This window comes from Nicotiana tomentosiformis, chromosome 5, assembly GCF_000390325.3.
Source record: "Nicotiana tomentosiformis chromosome 5, ASM39032v3, whole genome shotgun sequence".
Taxonomy (NCBI): Eukaryota; Viridiplantae; Streptophyta; class Magnoliopsida; order Solanales; family Solanaceae; genus Nicotiana; species Nicotiana tomentosiformis.
The window spans coordinates 23,815,113-23,830,212 of NC_090816.1; the positions used below are offsets into that span (position 1 = coordinate 23,815,113).

General features: G+C 32.4%; 3 protein-coding genes across 7 annotated transcripts; 1 reads left to right on the forward strand and 2 right to left on the reverse strand.

Annotated features, from left to right (window-relative positions):
* Positions 1 to 5,413: 5,413 nt before the first annotated feature.
* Positions 5,414 to 8,257, forward strand: LOC108943982 (uncharacterized). 5 transcript variants are annotated; one of them, XM_070202081.1, is made up of 4 exons: positions 5,472 to 6,002; positions 6,189 to 6,250; positions 6,438 to 6,621; positions 7,685 to 8,257. In XM_070202081.1, exons 1-4 carry the CDS (start codon positions 5,877 to 5,879, stop codon positions 7,763 to 7,765), a joined length of 453 nt encoding a protein of 150 aa, XP_070058182.1. In that variant the 5' UTR covers positions 5,472 to 5,876; the 3' UTR covers positions 7,766 to 8,257. The 5 variants fall into 5 exon arrangements, 1 of the variants encoding a protein (XP_070058182.1); XR_011415977.1 differs by lacking the exon at positions 6,438 to 6,621 and adding an exon at positions 7,386 to 7,446 and having other exon boundaries at positions 5,474 to 6,250; positions 7,717 to 8,257; XR_011415975.1 differs by lacking the exon at positions 6,438 to 6,621 and having other exon boundaries at positions 5,414 to 6,250; positions 7,386 to 8,257.
* A 750-nt stretch (positions 8,258 to 9,007) lies between these two features.
* LOC104089539 (probable small nuclear ribonucleoprotein G) lies at positions 9,008 to 11,605 on the reverse strand. Its single transcript, XM_009594468.4, has 4 exons — positions 11,311 to 11,605; positions 11,170 to 11,192; positions 9,453 to 9,574; positions 9,008 to 9,213 (listed from the first exon to the last, which is right to left on the reverse strand). The coding sequence occupies exons 1-4, from the start codon at positions 11,343 to 11,345 to the stop codon at positions 9,151 to 9,153; spliced, it is 243 nt and encodes an 80-aa protein (XP_009592763.1). The 5' UTR covers positions 11,346 to 11,605; the 3' UTR covers positions 9,008 to 9,150.
* Positions 11,606 to 13,486: 1,881 nt separating this feature from the next.
* Positions 13,487 to 14,737, reverse strand: LOC104089541 (uncharacterized). The gene is made up of 2 exons (XM_033654390.2): positions 14,440 to 14,737; positions 13,487 to 14,343 (listed from the first exon to the last, which is right to left on the reverse strand). The coding sequence occupies exons 1-2, from the start codon at positions 14,735 to 14,737 to the stop codon at positions 13,487 to 13,489; spliced, it is 1,155 nt and encodes a 384-aa protein (XP_033510281.2).
* Positions 14,738 to 15,100: the final 363 nt, after the last annotated feature.

Here is a 15,100-nt window from a genome sequence, read left to right on the forward strand (position 1 = left end):
AGAAAAAAACTTGAAATTTTGTGAGTGGAAAACAATTCACCAAAAAACGGTCCTAAACCAGATTTTGGGAACTTGAAAAAAAAATCAAAATTTGTTCAAAAACTGAGTGTTTTCCAAAAAAAAAAAAAAAAAAAAAAAAAATCTATGGTCAAACAGGTGTTTAACACAAAGAAATTCAAACACATAGAATATGAATCAATAATTTAAAGCAATTTTCGAACCCCCTTTTGTTACTTTACTAGAAATGTTCATCGTGTCAAAAGGATTCAACAACTTATATATAACCCAAAAAATTAATTTTAACCCTATTTGCATAGAATAACTTTTCAGCACACAGGGGATTCAATTGAACCCTCTTTCTCCAAGCTAGCTGTGCCGACTTGGGAGCTGGCTATTCTGAAGCAGCTAGAGTTGATGGTCTCGGTTTTACACATTTGAATGGATGCATCGTAAGTCTTTACTTAAATTTCATAGCTCTTATTCTTCATAAAATCTCTTTACTCCTTTATGTTAGACCTGTTAAATGGGTTGACCCGACCCAAATCCGAACTCGAACCCTTTGACTCTTGGCTCATGGGTCCTTAATTGGGCCACTCCGATTCACTTTCTATTGGAGTCGGTCCGGATTAGACCCACCAATCAAATCATATTGATCCGACTCGGACCCGTAACCCGTAATTTCTTAACTCGGACCCTAATGGGCTGAATCCAATTTAATTAAAAAAAAGTTAAAAACTAATAAGTGATAAAAAATCTAAACTTTATACGTATATACGAACTTGAAATTACTACATGTCATTGAAGTCAATTAGAATAAAAATGAAAGAAAAATCATACTTTATTAACATTAAAACTTGAGAAACATATGGAATTCGACTATTTCTATAACTAATAGTCTAATACATGTGAAATTTGACTATTTCGACAAGACGCCTCATAGTGGCTGGTACTATATTCTTTCTTCAATGTTTGGATTCAAATTTTTATCACTTATCTGAATATATATATATATATATATATGTGAGTTGGTCCGGGCCGGTTGACCTGTGGGTCAGCTACCGGTTCGAGGTCTGGTTCGGTTCAGTGGGTCAAAATATTATAGCCTGGCCTAGACCCCTTAAATTAATGGGTTGGTCCGGTTAGGATTTCGTAGGTCATGGGCCAGTTAAAAGATCAATTTCAATGGATTATGCGGGCCGATTCGTGGGTCGACCCGGACCATTTGACAGATCTACTTTATGTTCACCATGCTCAGTTAAACTGGTACGAAGTGTTTCCTACTTCTTATAAGAGGGAATAGCAGGCAGGACCCCGTCAACATGCTTGCCTGTCATGAGGCATTCTTGGTATTTCATGATTTATCTGCTTTAGTACTGTTGTACATTATTGCATTATATTTGTACTCTCCCTTGCTTGGACAGAAAAACCACATAAAAGTGGGCTGAAGAGATATAGTGGAGTACATCTTCTCTTAAACGTGGGCCCCGAAACATCCATCTTGTCACACGTAAACACATACTACAACACTGGGCCCCATTTGAATTCTTTATTTTACACATAACTTATTGCCGCCTTAATATTTCATTTCCTATTTAGTTAGTTTAACCTCTTTGATACATATAGCTAGGAAGAGTTAGTTTAATTGTAAAAAATACATTATGGAATAGGGACTAGAAAAAGTAGTAAAGTTTGCATAAGCAAAAACGTAGCCAACTAAACTTACATAGAAAATGTAAAAATTGTTCTATTTGATATTAGAGTAAACTTGTTAACTCCGATAATCTAAAAATTTTAAGTAAAATTAGAGAAAGTACAAGTAAAATATAAATTAGATTTTCCCCCTAATATCTTCTTCTTTTAACGTTTAGGATTTAGCCATTTAGGATTAACTGAAATTTAGGATGATCAACACTTTTAAAAAAAGGATAAACCAAAGGCTCTTTTAGAAATTACATTTATTCTCTAATATCTCATTTTGTTTAAAGGTGTGTGATATGGATAATTGATATTTAGGATGATCAAAACTTTAAAAAAAAATTATTTCTAGAAAATATCATCCTTCTCTAATATCTCAATTTGCTTGAAATTTAAAGAGCGAAAAATCAAGAAAAGAGCATATAATTCGAAGAGGAGTCGATCTTCATTGAGAAAAAATTATCACTAGGTTCTTGCATCCATATTTGTACTGGCAATTATTTTTATTGTTCTTACTGTGATAAATTATTTTTGTTCAATTTGAACAGTGATATTTTAATTACTGTAATCTAAGGGAATAGTTTTAAAGAGATGATCATTTTATATACAAGTAAAAACTCAAAGATTAAACAATTTTCAATTCAACCATGTATGAAAATATATTTCAAAGATTTTCAAAAAGTTTTTGGTAATGACAAATAGAAAGGAGTGTAGCATGTTAATTTTACTTACCAGGACTTATGAAGAGATTTAAACTAATAGGTGCTTGATTTTATTAATTCTATTGCCATTGTTAGGTACTTTGGGTTCTTTTAAAACTTCTTTGGTTGAACATGTGGATGCAAAGTCGTCAATCAATACTAATAACATAATTGTCTTAGAACTATAGATTGAAGTAGACATAGGTATAAAGGAAAAAGCTACTTTGCAAATTAAATGGAAAGCTAATGTAAATACATTTAAAGAAATATGAAGAAAAGTGATAACAAAGACCAGTTAGATGATATTGAATTTCTTTACCAATAAATATATTACTTTTCCATTCGATTCTTTGAGGACCAACATAAAGTTTATACTTTTAAAAAATAATTTTCAATCACAAGTAGACACAAAAGTGAAAGATAACTAAAAGAATTTGATGATCAAATGTTGAAAAAAAGAGAGTTCTCAGCCAATTTATAAAGGACGCAAAAAGAAAGTGGTAAAATAAAGGGGACAATTTCGTAATAATTCTTGGGTTGTAGCACACAATCTAAAATATTTTTTTTATTTGAACGGTCACATTTTTCATTTGAAATAATATATAAAAACTGATGTTTTCTATGATGTTAAAATTTTTTATTGTCAAAACATATAAGTTAGGCAGAAACTCGTGCTATTTAGTCAACACGATCATGAAATAAATTTCTTTTAAATTTTTTTTTCCAGATAATAGCTAGGACCAATATAAATATAATTTCTTTTGAAAGAATTATGCGATACAATAATATAATTATATTTACTATTTGTTGCTATATATACTTTGAAAAATTAGCATTCATAGCTATATTTAAATTTTATAGTAAATTTACATATAATATTAAAATAAAAAATTAATTATTTTAAACTGAAACAAAAAAATAATAAACTCTCACAGGTTTTGAGTTTGACTCTCAACAGTGCTTTATGAAAATTTCTCATTTTAATTTGAAACAATAATGTATTGTTTAGCAATGTTATTGGCCCGTGCAGCTAGTACCTAAATAGAATGGAATTCCTACTATATAGAAGAGCGCAGAAGCAGCTCTCCGTCGACATCCTTGCTTGTTGACAGAGGGTTATTTTCGTCACTTCACATGCAACTGTGTACTAATTGTGTCTATTAGTGTCATTCTACGCTTACTCAGCAGTCACCGCTACATGCGTTGCTGACACAAGTTACAACTCCATTTCCCTGTGGATTTTGCACTACTTTGTATTCATAGGTTAATCAAAATGTGAAAGCTTTCTGAGGGGAAAAATTGGGTTTCGGTTGTGGTTCTTCGCCGCTCTAGCCTTTTTTGATCAAAGTAATCGAATTGCAAAGTTCACTTCATTAATTTGTACTGCGAAGCTTCATTTCCGGTCTTGATTTGGCGCGCGTTTATTTAGACCACGACAACAACAACAAAACCCAGTATAATCTCACTAATGGGGTCTGAGTATAATCTCACTAATGGGGTCTGGGGAGGGTAGTGTATACGCAAACCTTATCCCTGCCATGAGGTAAAGAGACTATTTTCGATAGATCCTCGACTCCTTTCTTCCAAGAACTACCCACCTTGCTTTCGGTGTGATTCGAACTCACAACCTCTTACCACTTGAGCTATCCACTCTAGTCCACGCGTTTATTTAGACAATAATCATTATTTGATTTAGAATTAAAATTAGGTATTTTCTGTTTTCAGATTTTGTTTCTCTCTTTTTTTGGGTTCCAGCTCATTAATTTTTATTTTTTTGAGACCCATCTCATGGATTGAAACATTTGCACTCCACTGCAGTTCCATCTCTGTTTTACCATAATTTTGCTCTGCTTCACCCTCTTCGCTTTCTTCAAAGTTCATCTGTCTTCTCCTTCTTCGTCATTTAACCCTTATTATTTTACTGTGATTTTTATTTTCGTAAATTAAATATCAATTTTTGGAATATAAAATGGTATTTTAACAGAAAAATTGGGTTTTTTCCTGAGTTTTCCGAAGTTTAAAGATAGTTACATGGTTGAAAGGTTAGTTATATTGTTCTATTTCTTTTCCTTCATATTGGTGACTGATTATTTTTGTTTCAGGATTCTTGTTAGGAGAGGGAAACAAAATTCGATGAGCTTATGTTCGGAGTTGATGTAGATTGGCTGATTATACCAACGTAAACATTCAGGAAGTGTATAAAAAGAGAAGAAGTAAAATTAGATACTTTGCGAATAGAATTGCTTGATTATTCCCTAAGCATGTTGAGTTTTAAACAAAGTTTACAAGCTATCCAAAGAGAAAAAGAAAGCAATTCCTACTCCTAATTAAAGAGATTCTAAACCCTTCCCATATTTACAAGGAATTGTTTTTCTTTTCCATATTAACAATTTGCTAATTCTTAATGCTCCGTCTTTTGTTTGAGTGTACATGTCGTATGCTCCTTATTTGCCACAAGATATAGTCCGTTTGGATTGACTTAAAATATGAGACTTTTAAGTTAAGTGCTTAAAAGCACTTTATAAGTGTTGAAACTTGTTTTATAAATAAACAGTTACGTATTTGGATAAAAGTGCTGAAACTTAAAATAAGCTGATAAAGTGTTTGGTAAACAAGTGCTGGTAAACACTTTTTCTTGTTAAAATGATTGAAATATTCTTAAAGTTGTTAACATTATAAAGAAGATGATGACTATAATATTATATTTTTCGTTCATAGCTTCAAATTCAGGGTAGCACGTAAATTCATTTAATGATTTGATTTTAGAATATAGTTACACTAATTTTTTTAAAAAAAGAAAGGATTCAACGACCAAAAAAATTAAATGTTATGGAACCAAAAAAAAAACTAAAAGAACAATATTTACAAAATATTGGAATGTATCAAACATTATTTAAAAAATTATTATTTGCTTCACGTTCAAATAAAAAATTATTATTTGCTTCACGTTAAGAACTTCAAGAAATTACAAATATTGGAGAATGGAGAAAAAAAATAGTATGTTGTAGGGTTTTACTTAGGGGTAATTTCGGGATTAAGAAAAAATATAAGGGATAAGAATGTAATATCCTTGGTCAAATCAATATGGCTTTTAAGCCAATTTAGAAAAAGTTGGATTTTCCAACTTATTGGTTTTGGTTTTTTTTAAGCAGATTTTAACTTTTTTTAAGCCTATTTTTTGGTTGCCAAACACTTTCACAAATTAAAATCTGCTTAAAAGCTGATTTGACTAGCTTTTAAGCCCATCCAAACAGGCATACTCAATTTTGGAGCCACAGAGTGACTTTGTAAGAATATCTGCTAATTACTGGGGAATGAGTTGACTGAGCTTTGGTTTCAAGTATCTGGTGATTAGACGTTGGATATATTAAAATGGTTTCCTATCCAGCTACAAAGGATTAGTATTTAGTTATTGTATGCTTGAATGATAATAAGTTGAATCCATTGTGCAAGGAGATTAACAAAGAATTTTGTGGTTTTATGGATCAATTCAAGTGTCATAAGTATCAACAGTTTCTCAAAGACGATAGCCTCCTGGGACTTCAAGATGATCAAAATGTTAAACACTTTGGTAGAAGGTCCATTGTTAATCTGGTGGGATATCAAGTTTGTCAAGTTCTTAAATCTCTGTGCTTTTATTATTTCCTTTTCTCCCCTTTCCTATATCTCTATAGGTGTCTCAATTAGCTTTTCTTTATTTGACGTGTTCTTTTGTTTTTTCATGATCTTATCTCCAATAATCGCTTGGTCATACTTCAACTTCATCTCTGGTTTATTTGCACAAAAAAAAAGTATAGTCCATGCTTTTGGCAAATGCTTAGAGAAATCATCAAATTCAAGCAAGATGTCATGACGTACTATTTCATCCTTTAGCTTTACTATCGGTTAATAAATCACTTTGATGTTGATGTTTCATTATTACAGCACAACAAAGTATTCTTTGGTTGAAAAGGACTAAATCAGTGTGTTTTGCACATGTTCTGTATTTGTGTCAAAAAAGAGCTGTCTTTAATTTAGTTTATGTTTCCCACTCCATTGCAGTTACCTTGAGGCACTTGATAACAATTCTGACATTGATCGGAATGAAACGTTAGGACATTTTATTCAGTTTTCAATATGTGCATCAATTTGGTTCTGCCCCTCAAAAAGAGTAATGAGCTTTTTTTGCTTACTCCATTCTTTCATTTTGTCGCAACCATCATTTCTATATGAACGAATGAAGAAGGTCCGGTTTGGTTCTACCATTTTAAATCCCTATATTTTCTCATGTCTATTTATGCATTCATGTGAGTGATTTCTATCCAACTTCTTTTACTAGAAATGATGAAGATGGTCTCCATTAGGTTGATTAACTTTTGTCTTGTTTTCAAACTGCTGACTTGTTTAAGAACATATGTTTCATAATTTATATTATTTTTATAATGGTGTTTACTTAAGAGAAAAAATACTTCTATCAGGCTATATTTTATTTTTACCACCATGCAGTTAGGAACTACTCATGATTCTAACTGTAAAAGAAAGAGCATATGCAGGTTGTACTATAGATTGCGCGGATGGTTCCAAAGACGTATATGATGGATGCGTAATGGCTGCCCATGTTTGTGCTAATAGTAAATGGTTTGTCAGCTAAAGTTTTTCTTCTCACAATCTGATATATAGTTTTAATTTTTTCTAGACGTGGAATGGGATTGGTCTGGCTAATGAAAAAAACTTGTTACGACTATAAGGTACCAACTTGGCAAGTTTTCTTTAGATACCATTGAAACAGAATAAAGGTTAATAGTGTGGTTATTCTGGTGTTTTGCAGTATTTATAGATCTCCTATTCTTATTTTTTGCTTTATGCACTACAAATATTCTTTTATGCTTTTGTAAGAAATACTTACACTTGGAATGCATTAAGAATGATTTCATTAGTGAAGGCTTATGACAAATCAATGAAAAATAAATACTTCTTCCTTTCGAAAACTGAATATCGCATTGCTATAAGATCTGCTCTACAGAACGACTTTGCTGAAGGTGTCCGAGCAGTCTTAGTGGACAGGGATCAGGTTTGTTTCTTGCGTTGCAAGCCCATGATACTATAACTTCATAAATGTTGGGTTTGTGGTTTCTTAGTGCATTTTCTGGTAAGGATTTTTGATTGAGCTTAGTTGAGGCGTGGTTTCATTTTCTTAAAGATTGAATAAATTTCCTGGTTTATTTATTCTTTTTTTCGCAATACAGCTTCATTTGTCCTGTTAGACCCACCATAGTGTATTGTCGATTGAGTCGACTTACAACTTGCAGGAAACTAAAACCTTTGATGATTTTGTTTCGAGAGTCCAAAATGGAATCCGTTTTGCTTGGAGGAAGAAGTTGGAGAATTGAATGTCTGAGTATGCCTGGATATCCTGCACTTTTCCAGCAGTTATGATTAATAAATACTCGTCTTTTGATCAATCAGAATACATGTTCATGTGTGTAATCCCAAATGACGCCTCTTCAGATGTTGGCATTATCTGTAAAATGTGATTTATGAGGAAATAAAGTGCAATTGGTGAAAAGAGCAAATGAAGGAACTTTTTGTAATTTATTCTTCACTTAATTTCTCTCATTATTAACACCCTGTTTATATCTCTGTTTAGATTTCTTTTTTCAGTGCAAAATTGGAAAGTTGAAGAAAATGAGTGGAGATCAACATGTGGATATGCATTACATGAGCAATATGGGGTTTATTCCGTTACCATGACATAAAATACATGTACTTCAGCTGAATATTGTACTTTGTGCGCTGAGAAATAGTATTTGTCAAAGTGAAACATACTATAATTGGAAGTGTTTGTTCTGCCGGCCGGAAAGAGTAATGAGCTTTTCTGCTTATTCCATTCTTTCATTTTATCGCAGCCATCTCTCAATTCCATTCATATGCTGCTATACTTTCAGCAGAGAAGATACCAATTCCATTCATATGCTGACATGATTTTTTATTGCTTAGGAAATACTATCTCATCATACTTATGTGGCAAAAAGCATTAAATGTTAGTTTTATCTCTGCAATGATAAAATGCAAAAATTCTTATGTCTTGCAAGTGTTCCTGTTTGAGAAATGTTAACGAATCTTACAAGTGATTTTTATCTTCGTCTCAGAGCAATACTTTTTAAGCAAGAGTTACTATATCACTCTTTACGCTATCAAACAGTATTTATCAAAATAAAAATAAAACACGCTCTAATCTAGTGTATATAGAAGATCCATATAGCCCACTTCAAGTCTTCAACTATTCTTTTAGGCTTATTTGAATGATTGATTATCCAAATTTACACCACCTAATAAACACTCACAAATAGACCTAAGGGATCAGTATTGAACTTGTATAATACTAACAATCCGAGGATCCATCAACTGTAAACAGAGGCAGGTTAATAGTTAAAACTTGTAGGTTTCAGAATTTTAATATTTGTTGAAATTTTACTAGTGTCACATAGATATTTATGTTCCATGTCGAAAATATTAGGTGTATTTGAGCCTACAAACAATACACTCGCCTCTGCTTGCAAGCTCCCTCACAACTCCTAAAATATGGAGAAAAAACGCCAACTAAAGAGCACACAACTCAATGATAACAAAAGTTGGAAGAGAAATAGACGGTCAAACTTATATATAGTCAAAAACTGGTTAATCCCAGTATAATACACAAGTAGTTTAGGTTTCAAAAGAGCAGTAACATCTTTTACTAAAGATAAAGATCCCTCTACTGATCGCATCATCCATATTACTGTGCTCTGGCGACAGGCTCCAGTGCTTCAATTGTTACCACACTATTACCCCGAATAACCTGCAAGATCAATCATGCACCAAGGTGAAAAATAATGACAATAATAGTTGAGGGATTTCTAGAACCTACGAGCTTTTAAGATAACTACGCGCTAAGAAGGTTAGAAAACAAAATTTTCAGCAAAATATAAGAATTCCAAGACTAGATAAAAATAGAATTGATTATATACCACAGTTTTACAAAGCCAAATTTATAACTAGGAGAGAGGGAGGGAGTAAAAACTGGTAGCAGGGACTCACCACCATGCCAATCTCATTCTTCTCATTGCCATTAACCTCAACAGTGTTGTCAATAACCAAATTCATGAACTGATCGAACCCACGAAGAGTCCCCACAACTAGGCGGTTGGCATTCAACTTGACTGCAAAAGGTATACAACGTTACTTCATTCAGCACAGCAACCTCATGAAGGAAATTGGCTAATAAAACAGGTTATGCGATTCAGACAATGAACATTGCCTTAAACAGTACACGTACTGCAACTTCTTACACCAATTAAATGAAATTCCTTTGGGTTAAGATATCTCTTTTTCTGTTAGTTCAACAAAATGTATATGGTAAACCCTGCAAGGCTTGCACTTGAAGAGACAAAATAATGGTGGGCAGTAAACTGCATTGAAAATGCAAAGTTTCAAGATACAAAGAGCCATCTTGTGTTTCACTTTGCCTTACTTTTTTATTTAGATGCACTTTGCCTTGCTTTTTAACATGTCCATCTAAATAAAAGTCACTCTTCTTCACATGCTAGATGTAGTTGATACGCCACTGCACTTCAGTTCTTAATTTTTTCCTCACATGCAAACATAGATAAAACATTTGCAATGTTTTGAAATGCAAAATCAGCACTTGTCGTACAACCTGAGAAGCATCAATGTTAAAAGGGAAGAGAAAGGTTTTACAGTCTCGATAATTCTGGAAACAAAAACAAATAACAACTATGCCTTGAACCCAAATTAGTTGGAGTTGCCTATATGAATCCTCAATATCCATTACGTTTTGTTCGGACATATTTCATTCTAATACTCAACAATTTATCTTTTAAGACTAAGGGACCAGGGTGATGAAGTGCTAGGGAGTGAACTCAAACACGTGGCGTTAGAATACATAAATTAACCTACTTATGCCATAATCCTAAGAACTTAAATTTTAAAAAACAAGAGCGAGAGAATACATAAAACATATGCGGCCTTAAGTGCCCTGAACCTTAAATATTAAACAATATCTTTTCAACCCTATATTAGGTGCAACTTAACTAATTTGTTCTTATACACAATATCCCCAAGAGTCAGTGGCATACGACTCGAAAATCAGCGGATAATAGACCCGCTCATCTATCCTTCTCCACTCAAATACCAAGTTTTTGTCGCAAGGCCCGAACATGTAACGTGCACATCACAAGCTGCACTCTTACCACTAAAACAAAGCCTTGGGAACCTTAACTACTAGACTAGTGCTACTAAAACAATATTCCCCAGAAACCTATATAAGTTGCAGGAAAAAAAAGTGAACGTCACACAAAGTTCAAGAACTTAACCAAATCCAAAAAAAATGGTATTTTGAAGCAATACCAAGTACAGTAAGAGAAATTAAGTCCAAAGAGGTGTCTCAAAAGTTATTACAAACAAAAACCTAACTAAGTTAAAATATAATAGAAAAAGAATAGCAAGAGTATACATAAGCCATAAAAGTGGTCCTCTATGCCCAAAACTTTAAACCCTAAACAATATATCACTAAAAACCTAACTTTTTGTATTCAACTCTAAACAAGTATCAGAAAAAGAATAAGCAAATAAATCACACAAAGTTCAACAACTTAAGTAAGTTTAAAAGACTATATTTTGAAGAAATACCCACTAAAAGTAACATAAGTAAAATCCAAATCAAGATGCAGAATAAGGATAAAAAAATAAAAGGGGGTTAAATATCAGAGGTAAAAGCAAAAGGGTTTTAACTTACTTTGGAGCTGCTTGTCCATATACCTAACCAAAGAAGAAAAAAAACACAAAGGTCAGTTTATAAAGGAGTAAGAAATTAAGCTAGATTATGAACATTAACATTTAGAAAAGAGGAAAAATATGTAAAGATTGTAGACATTACTTTTTGAGATCCGGAGGCTGACCCGATCTGCTCATCTTTTTTCTTCTTTCTGTCTTTGAGTCTACTGAGGGGCAGAGAGGTAACGAGCTGAATGTTTTTTAGGATGTTCAGCGGCCGCTCGTTGGTCTATACAAAATTACAAACCCCTAAAAGGGTTTTAACTTTTCGCACCTTATTTTAGTTATATACACATATTTTTTGTAAGAGATGGATATAAATAAAATAAAGACTTATTTTGTCAATTTACTTTCTTCAAGTTATAAGAGCCGTAAAGGATTACCCTTCAAGGTGGCCGAGTTTGTTGAGCATATGGGACTTTGATTTAGGGTTCGATACTCACTTGCATATCTCTTGGTCTAGCTTGTCAAACGTAACTTGCCTAGCATAATTTATGTTTTTATGTAATTTGCGGGCTATTAAAAAATAACGGTTGCGATTCCCTTGTTAATAAAAACAAAAATCATATCCTTGTAGTATATGATTGTACTCGCCCTCTTTCTGTCATATCGAATGAGAATTTAGTAACAATATTAATCTCAAACTAATTGAGTTGAGTATACGAACCAATTATATTCGATTAACTTACATCATAAGTGAATTGACACTACATTCATCGTTGATTTATCGTGCTTTACTTGAATTTGAGATTGTTAATGTGAGCAAACTCATATAACAACGTTTTGTGCATATATTCAGTATTGCTTAACTATTATTACCCCGAAAATATAAAGTGTCAATTCAGTACAAATTCCCAAAATCAAAATCTATACTTAGAGCCCGTTTGGACATAAGAAACTTTTCACTTTTTTTTGTTTTTTTTTCACTTTTTTTTCGAAATCAATATTTGGTCATAAATTTTCTAATTTTCACTTGACTACATTTTGAAATTTTTCGAAAATTTAAAAAACTCCAAAAAGCTATTTTTTAAAATTTTCACTCAGATCAATCCAAAATTATATTCATGTCCAAACACAACTCTAATTTTCAAATAATATTTTCACTTGATTTTTTTTTTTCATTTTTTTTTATTTTACAATTCTTATGTCCAAAGGCCCACTTAGATATACAATACAATTTAAATATAAGTAAATGACCGAGTTGTTTCATGAAAAGGCTTGGTTACCAATCTATTTGTTTATATTTTACCGCTGTTTAGTGAAAATGCTTGTTCACTTCGCTAGTCGAGTTTGACTTGACACAAAGTTTTAATAATAAAAAGAAGTTTTAAAATTTATGGTCTTAAGTATGCTATAATATTTGTATAACAATAATACTTTTAAAAATCTATGATTTTAAACATGTCATAATATTTATTTAATTATAAAAATTTCTCATTAAAAATTTGAAATGTGGTATTATTTTTGAAACCGCCTAATAAAAAAATAATACCAAATAAAATGAAACAGAGTAAAAAACATTTATTTGGTCATATAGCTGTTTTCTCTTGCAGAGTTCTATATGGAAAACCAAATGTTATATGCAAAACTTGATGCTTTTTTTTTTTTGCGCCCAAACAAATTATCCCTTAGTTTTATAGTACTCCACAGTTAGCAAAGACTTAAAGTGTATATGACAAAAAACAACATGGCCCTTAATTTGGAATCCATCTAGAACAATCTACCACTAATTTAAAAAAAGAAAAGAAAAATGACAATGTACGGTTGTTCTCAAAATAATAATTAAATATATATATATTTATATTATATATTATTTATAAAAATTATACATATTTTTTCCACTATCTAATATAAATAGCTTAAAAAAACCAAAAACAATTGACAAGACCCAATTTACAAACACTTCCCAGCTAAACATGTCAGAACTTATCAAATATCAGCATAAGCATTAATTAAAGGTCGGTTCAGCTGCTGGTTTTCTTTTTGAGCAAGAAATTTCTCCCTCTGCCTCTTCTAAGACTTGAGCTAAAAAAGATGAGATCCTCCGGGTCTCAAATAGAGGCGGACTTAGGATTTGAGCAGGACGAGGGCATTATTGTCTTAAACATATCAATTACTAGTGATAAAGTTCGGCGCAACTCTATAATAACATATATGATAACTTATCAGCAAAATACAAACTTTAATATTATTGAATATCATCAATGTGATACTAATATAACAAAAGTACATCATTTGTTCATACTTGAACTCGACGCGCTTTCATATTTTGAAAACGGTCAATAATAGCATCTTACATTTGTAAATACTTCCTTCTCAAAGTAACAAACTAAACAATCATTTAAAAATGTATCACTAATACTACTACGTAATTCATCTTTGATGTACTTCATGGATGAAAATGCTCTTCCCACCGTTGCAGTCGCAACAGGTAAAATTAGAGTTAACTTTACAAGTAAATAAATAAGTGAATAACTCTGTGCAAGATTTGCCTTAACCAAGGCTTTTGCCAAATCACCAATTCCTTTCAAATCAGAAAACCTAAGGTCACCACGTCGCATGTGCAATATGAAAGTGTCAAGTTGGTGACTAAGATCTCGAAGCTTCAATTTGCCAAACTCATCTGGATAATACTTGGCCAATGTCATTATTTTTTCCTTATCAAGATTAGCAAATGAATTAACCGGATTCAAGCTAGCCATACCAAGAAGCAAGTTACCACTCACAACATCAAAACGACTGTTAAGCTCCTGAAGCTGCAAATCAATCACGGAATAAAAAAGATCAACACGTAAGTGATGTGAATACGTAATAGTAGAAGGTCTACGCTTTGACTTTCCAGGAATATAGAATTCTTCCATATTGGTTACCACAATATCATGTTTAGCACAAAATGAAGAGACTTCATCCATCAATGACACCCATCCATCTTCTCTCATTACTTGCAACCTTTCCTTTGTGAGGTCAAGAAATACCATGGCATTAACAATATCTTGCTCTTTCTTCTGCAAAGCTTTACTCAACTCATTCGACATCATCAACACTTTCAACATCAAGTGAAGCAAGAAAACAAAGTCAAATGCATTGATTTTACTCAAAAACGCTTCTGCTTGTAATCTATCATCAGCCTCAGAACCTTCACATTCAACCACCTCAAGCACATGAATAATAGATGAAAATAAAACAACAAAGTTATCCAACGTTCTACAATGTGATCCCTAACGAGTATCACCTGGCCTTTGAAGCCCTCGCTCTTGATTTAATCCTTTCCCACTTTGAAGTTCACCACTCTCTAGCAATTTCTCCAACAATTCTGCTTGATGATCACGAAGTTGATATCTACGCTTAAAAGATGCTCCAACTACATTCAACACGTTAGCAATTATAGCAAAGAAAGTTTCCACCTCCTTATATTTTTTAGCCACAGCTACAAGTGTCAATTGCAATTGATGCGCAAAACAATGAATACAATATGCCGATGGAGTTTGTTCTAAAATTAAAGCTTTAGGACCATTCACATTTCCTTGCATGTTACTAGCTCCATCATATCCTTGTCCATGTATTTTGGATGGACTTAATGAGTGTTTCAATAGTAAAGAATATATTGTTTCAAAGTGAAGTCATCATATCATTTTTTGGAGCATGTTTTAATATAACTCTATCCACATCCGGAAGCCTCTTTGCAGGCCATTCCAATAGCTCTAGAAAAAGGCCTTTATTGTTGGAAGATTCACTTTCATCGTGACCTCGAAAAGACAATCCAAATTCCAAGAGGAACCTTGCAACATCAATTGAGGTATTTAAACGAATTCGGTCATCACTTCTTTGTTTCTCGGATTGCGTGTTAAAAGCAACTTGAATTGACTGAGATTGATTAGACAAGTCTTGCATCT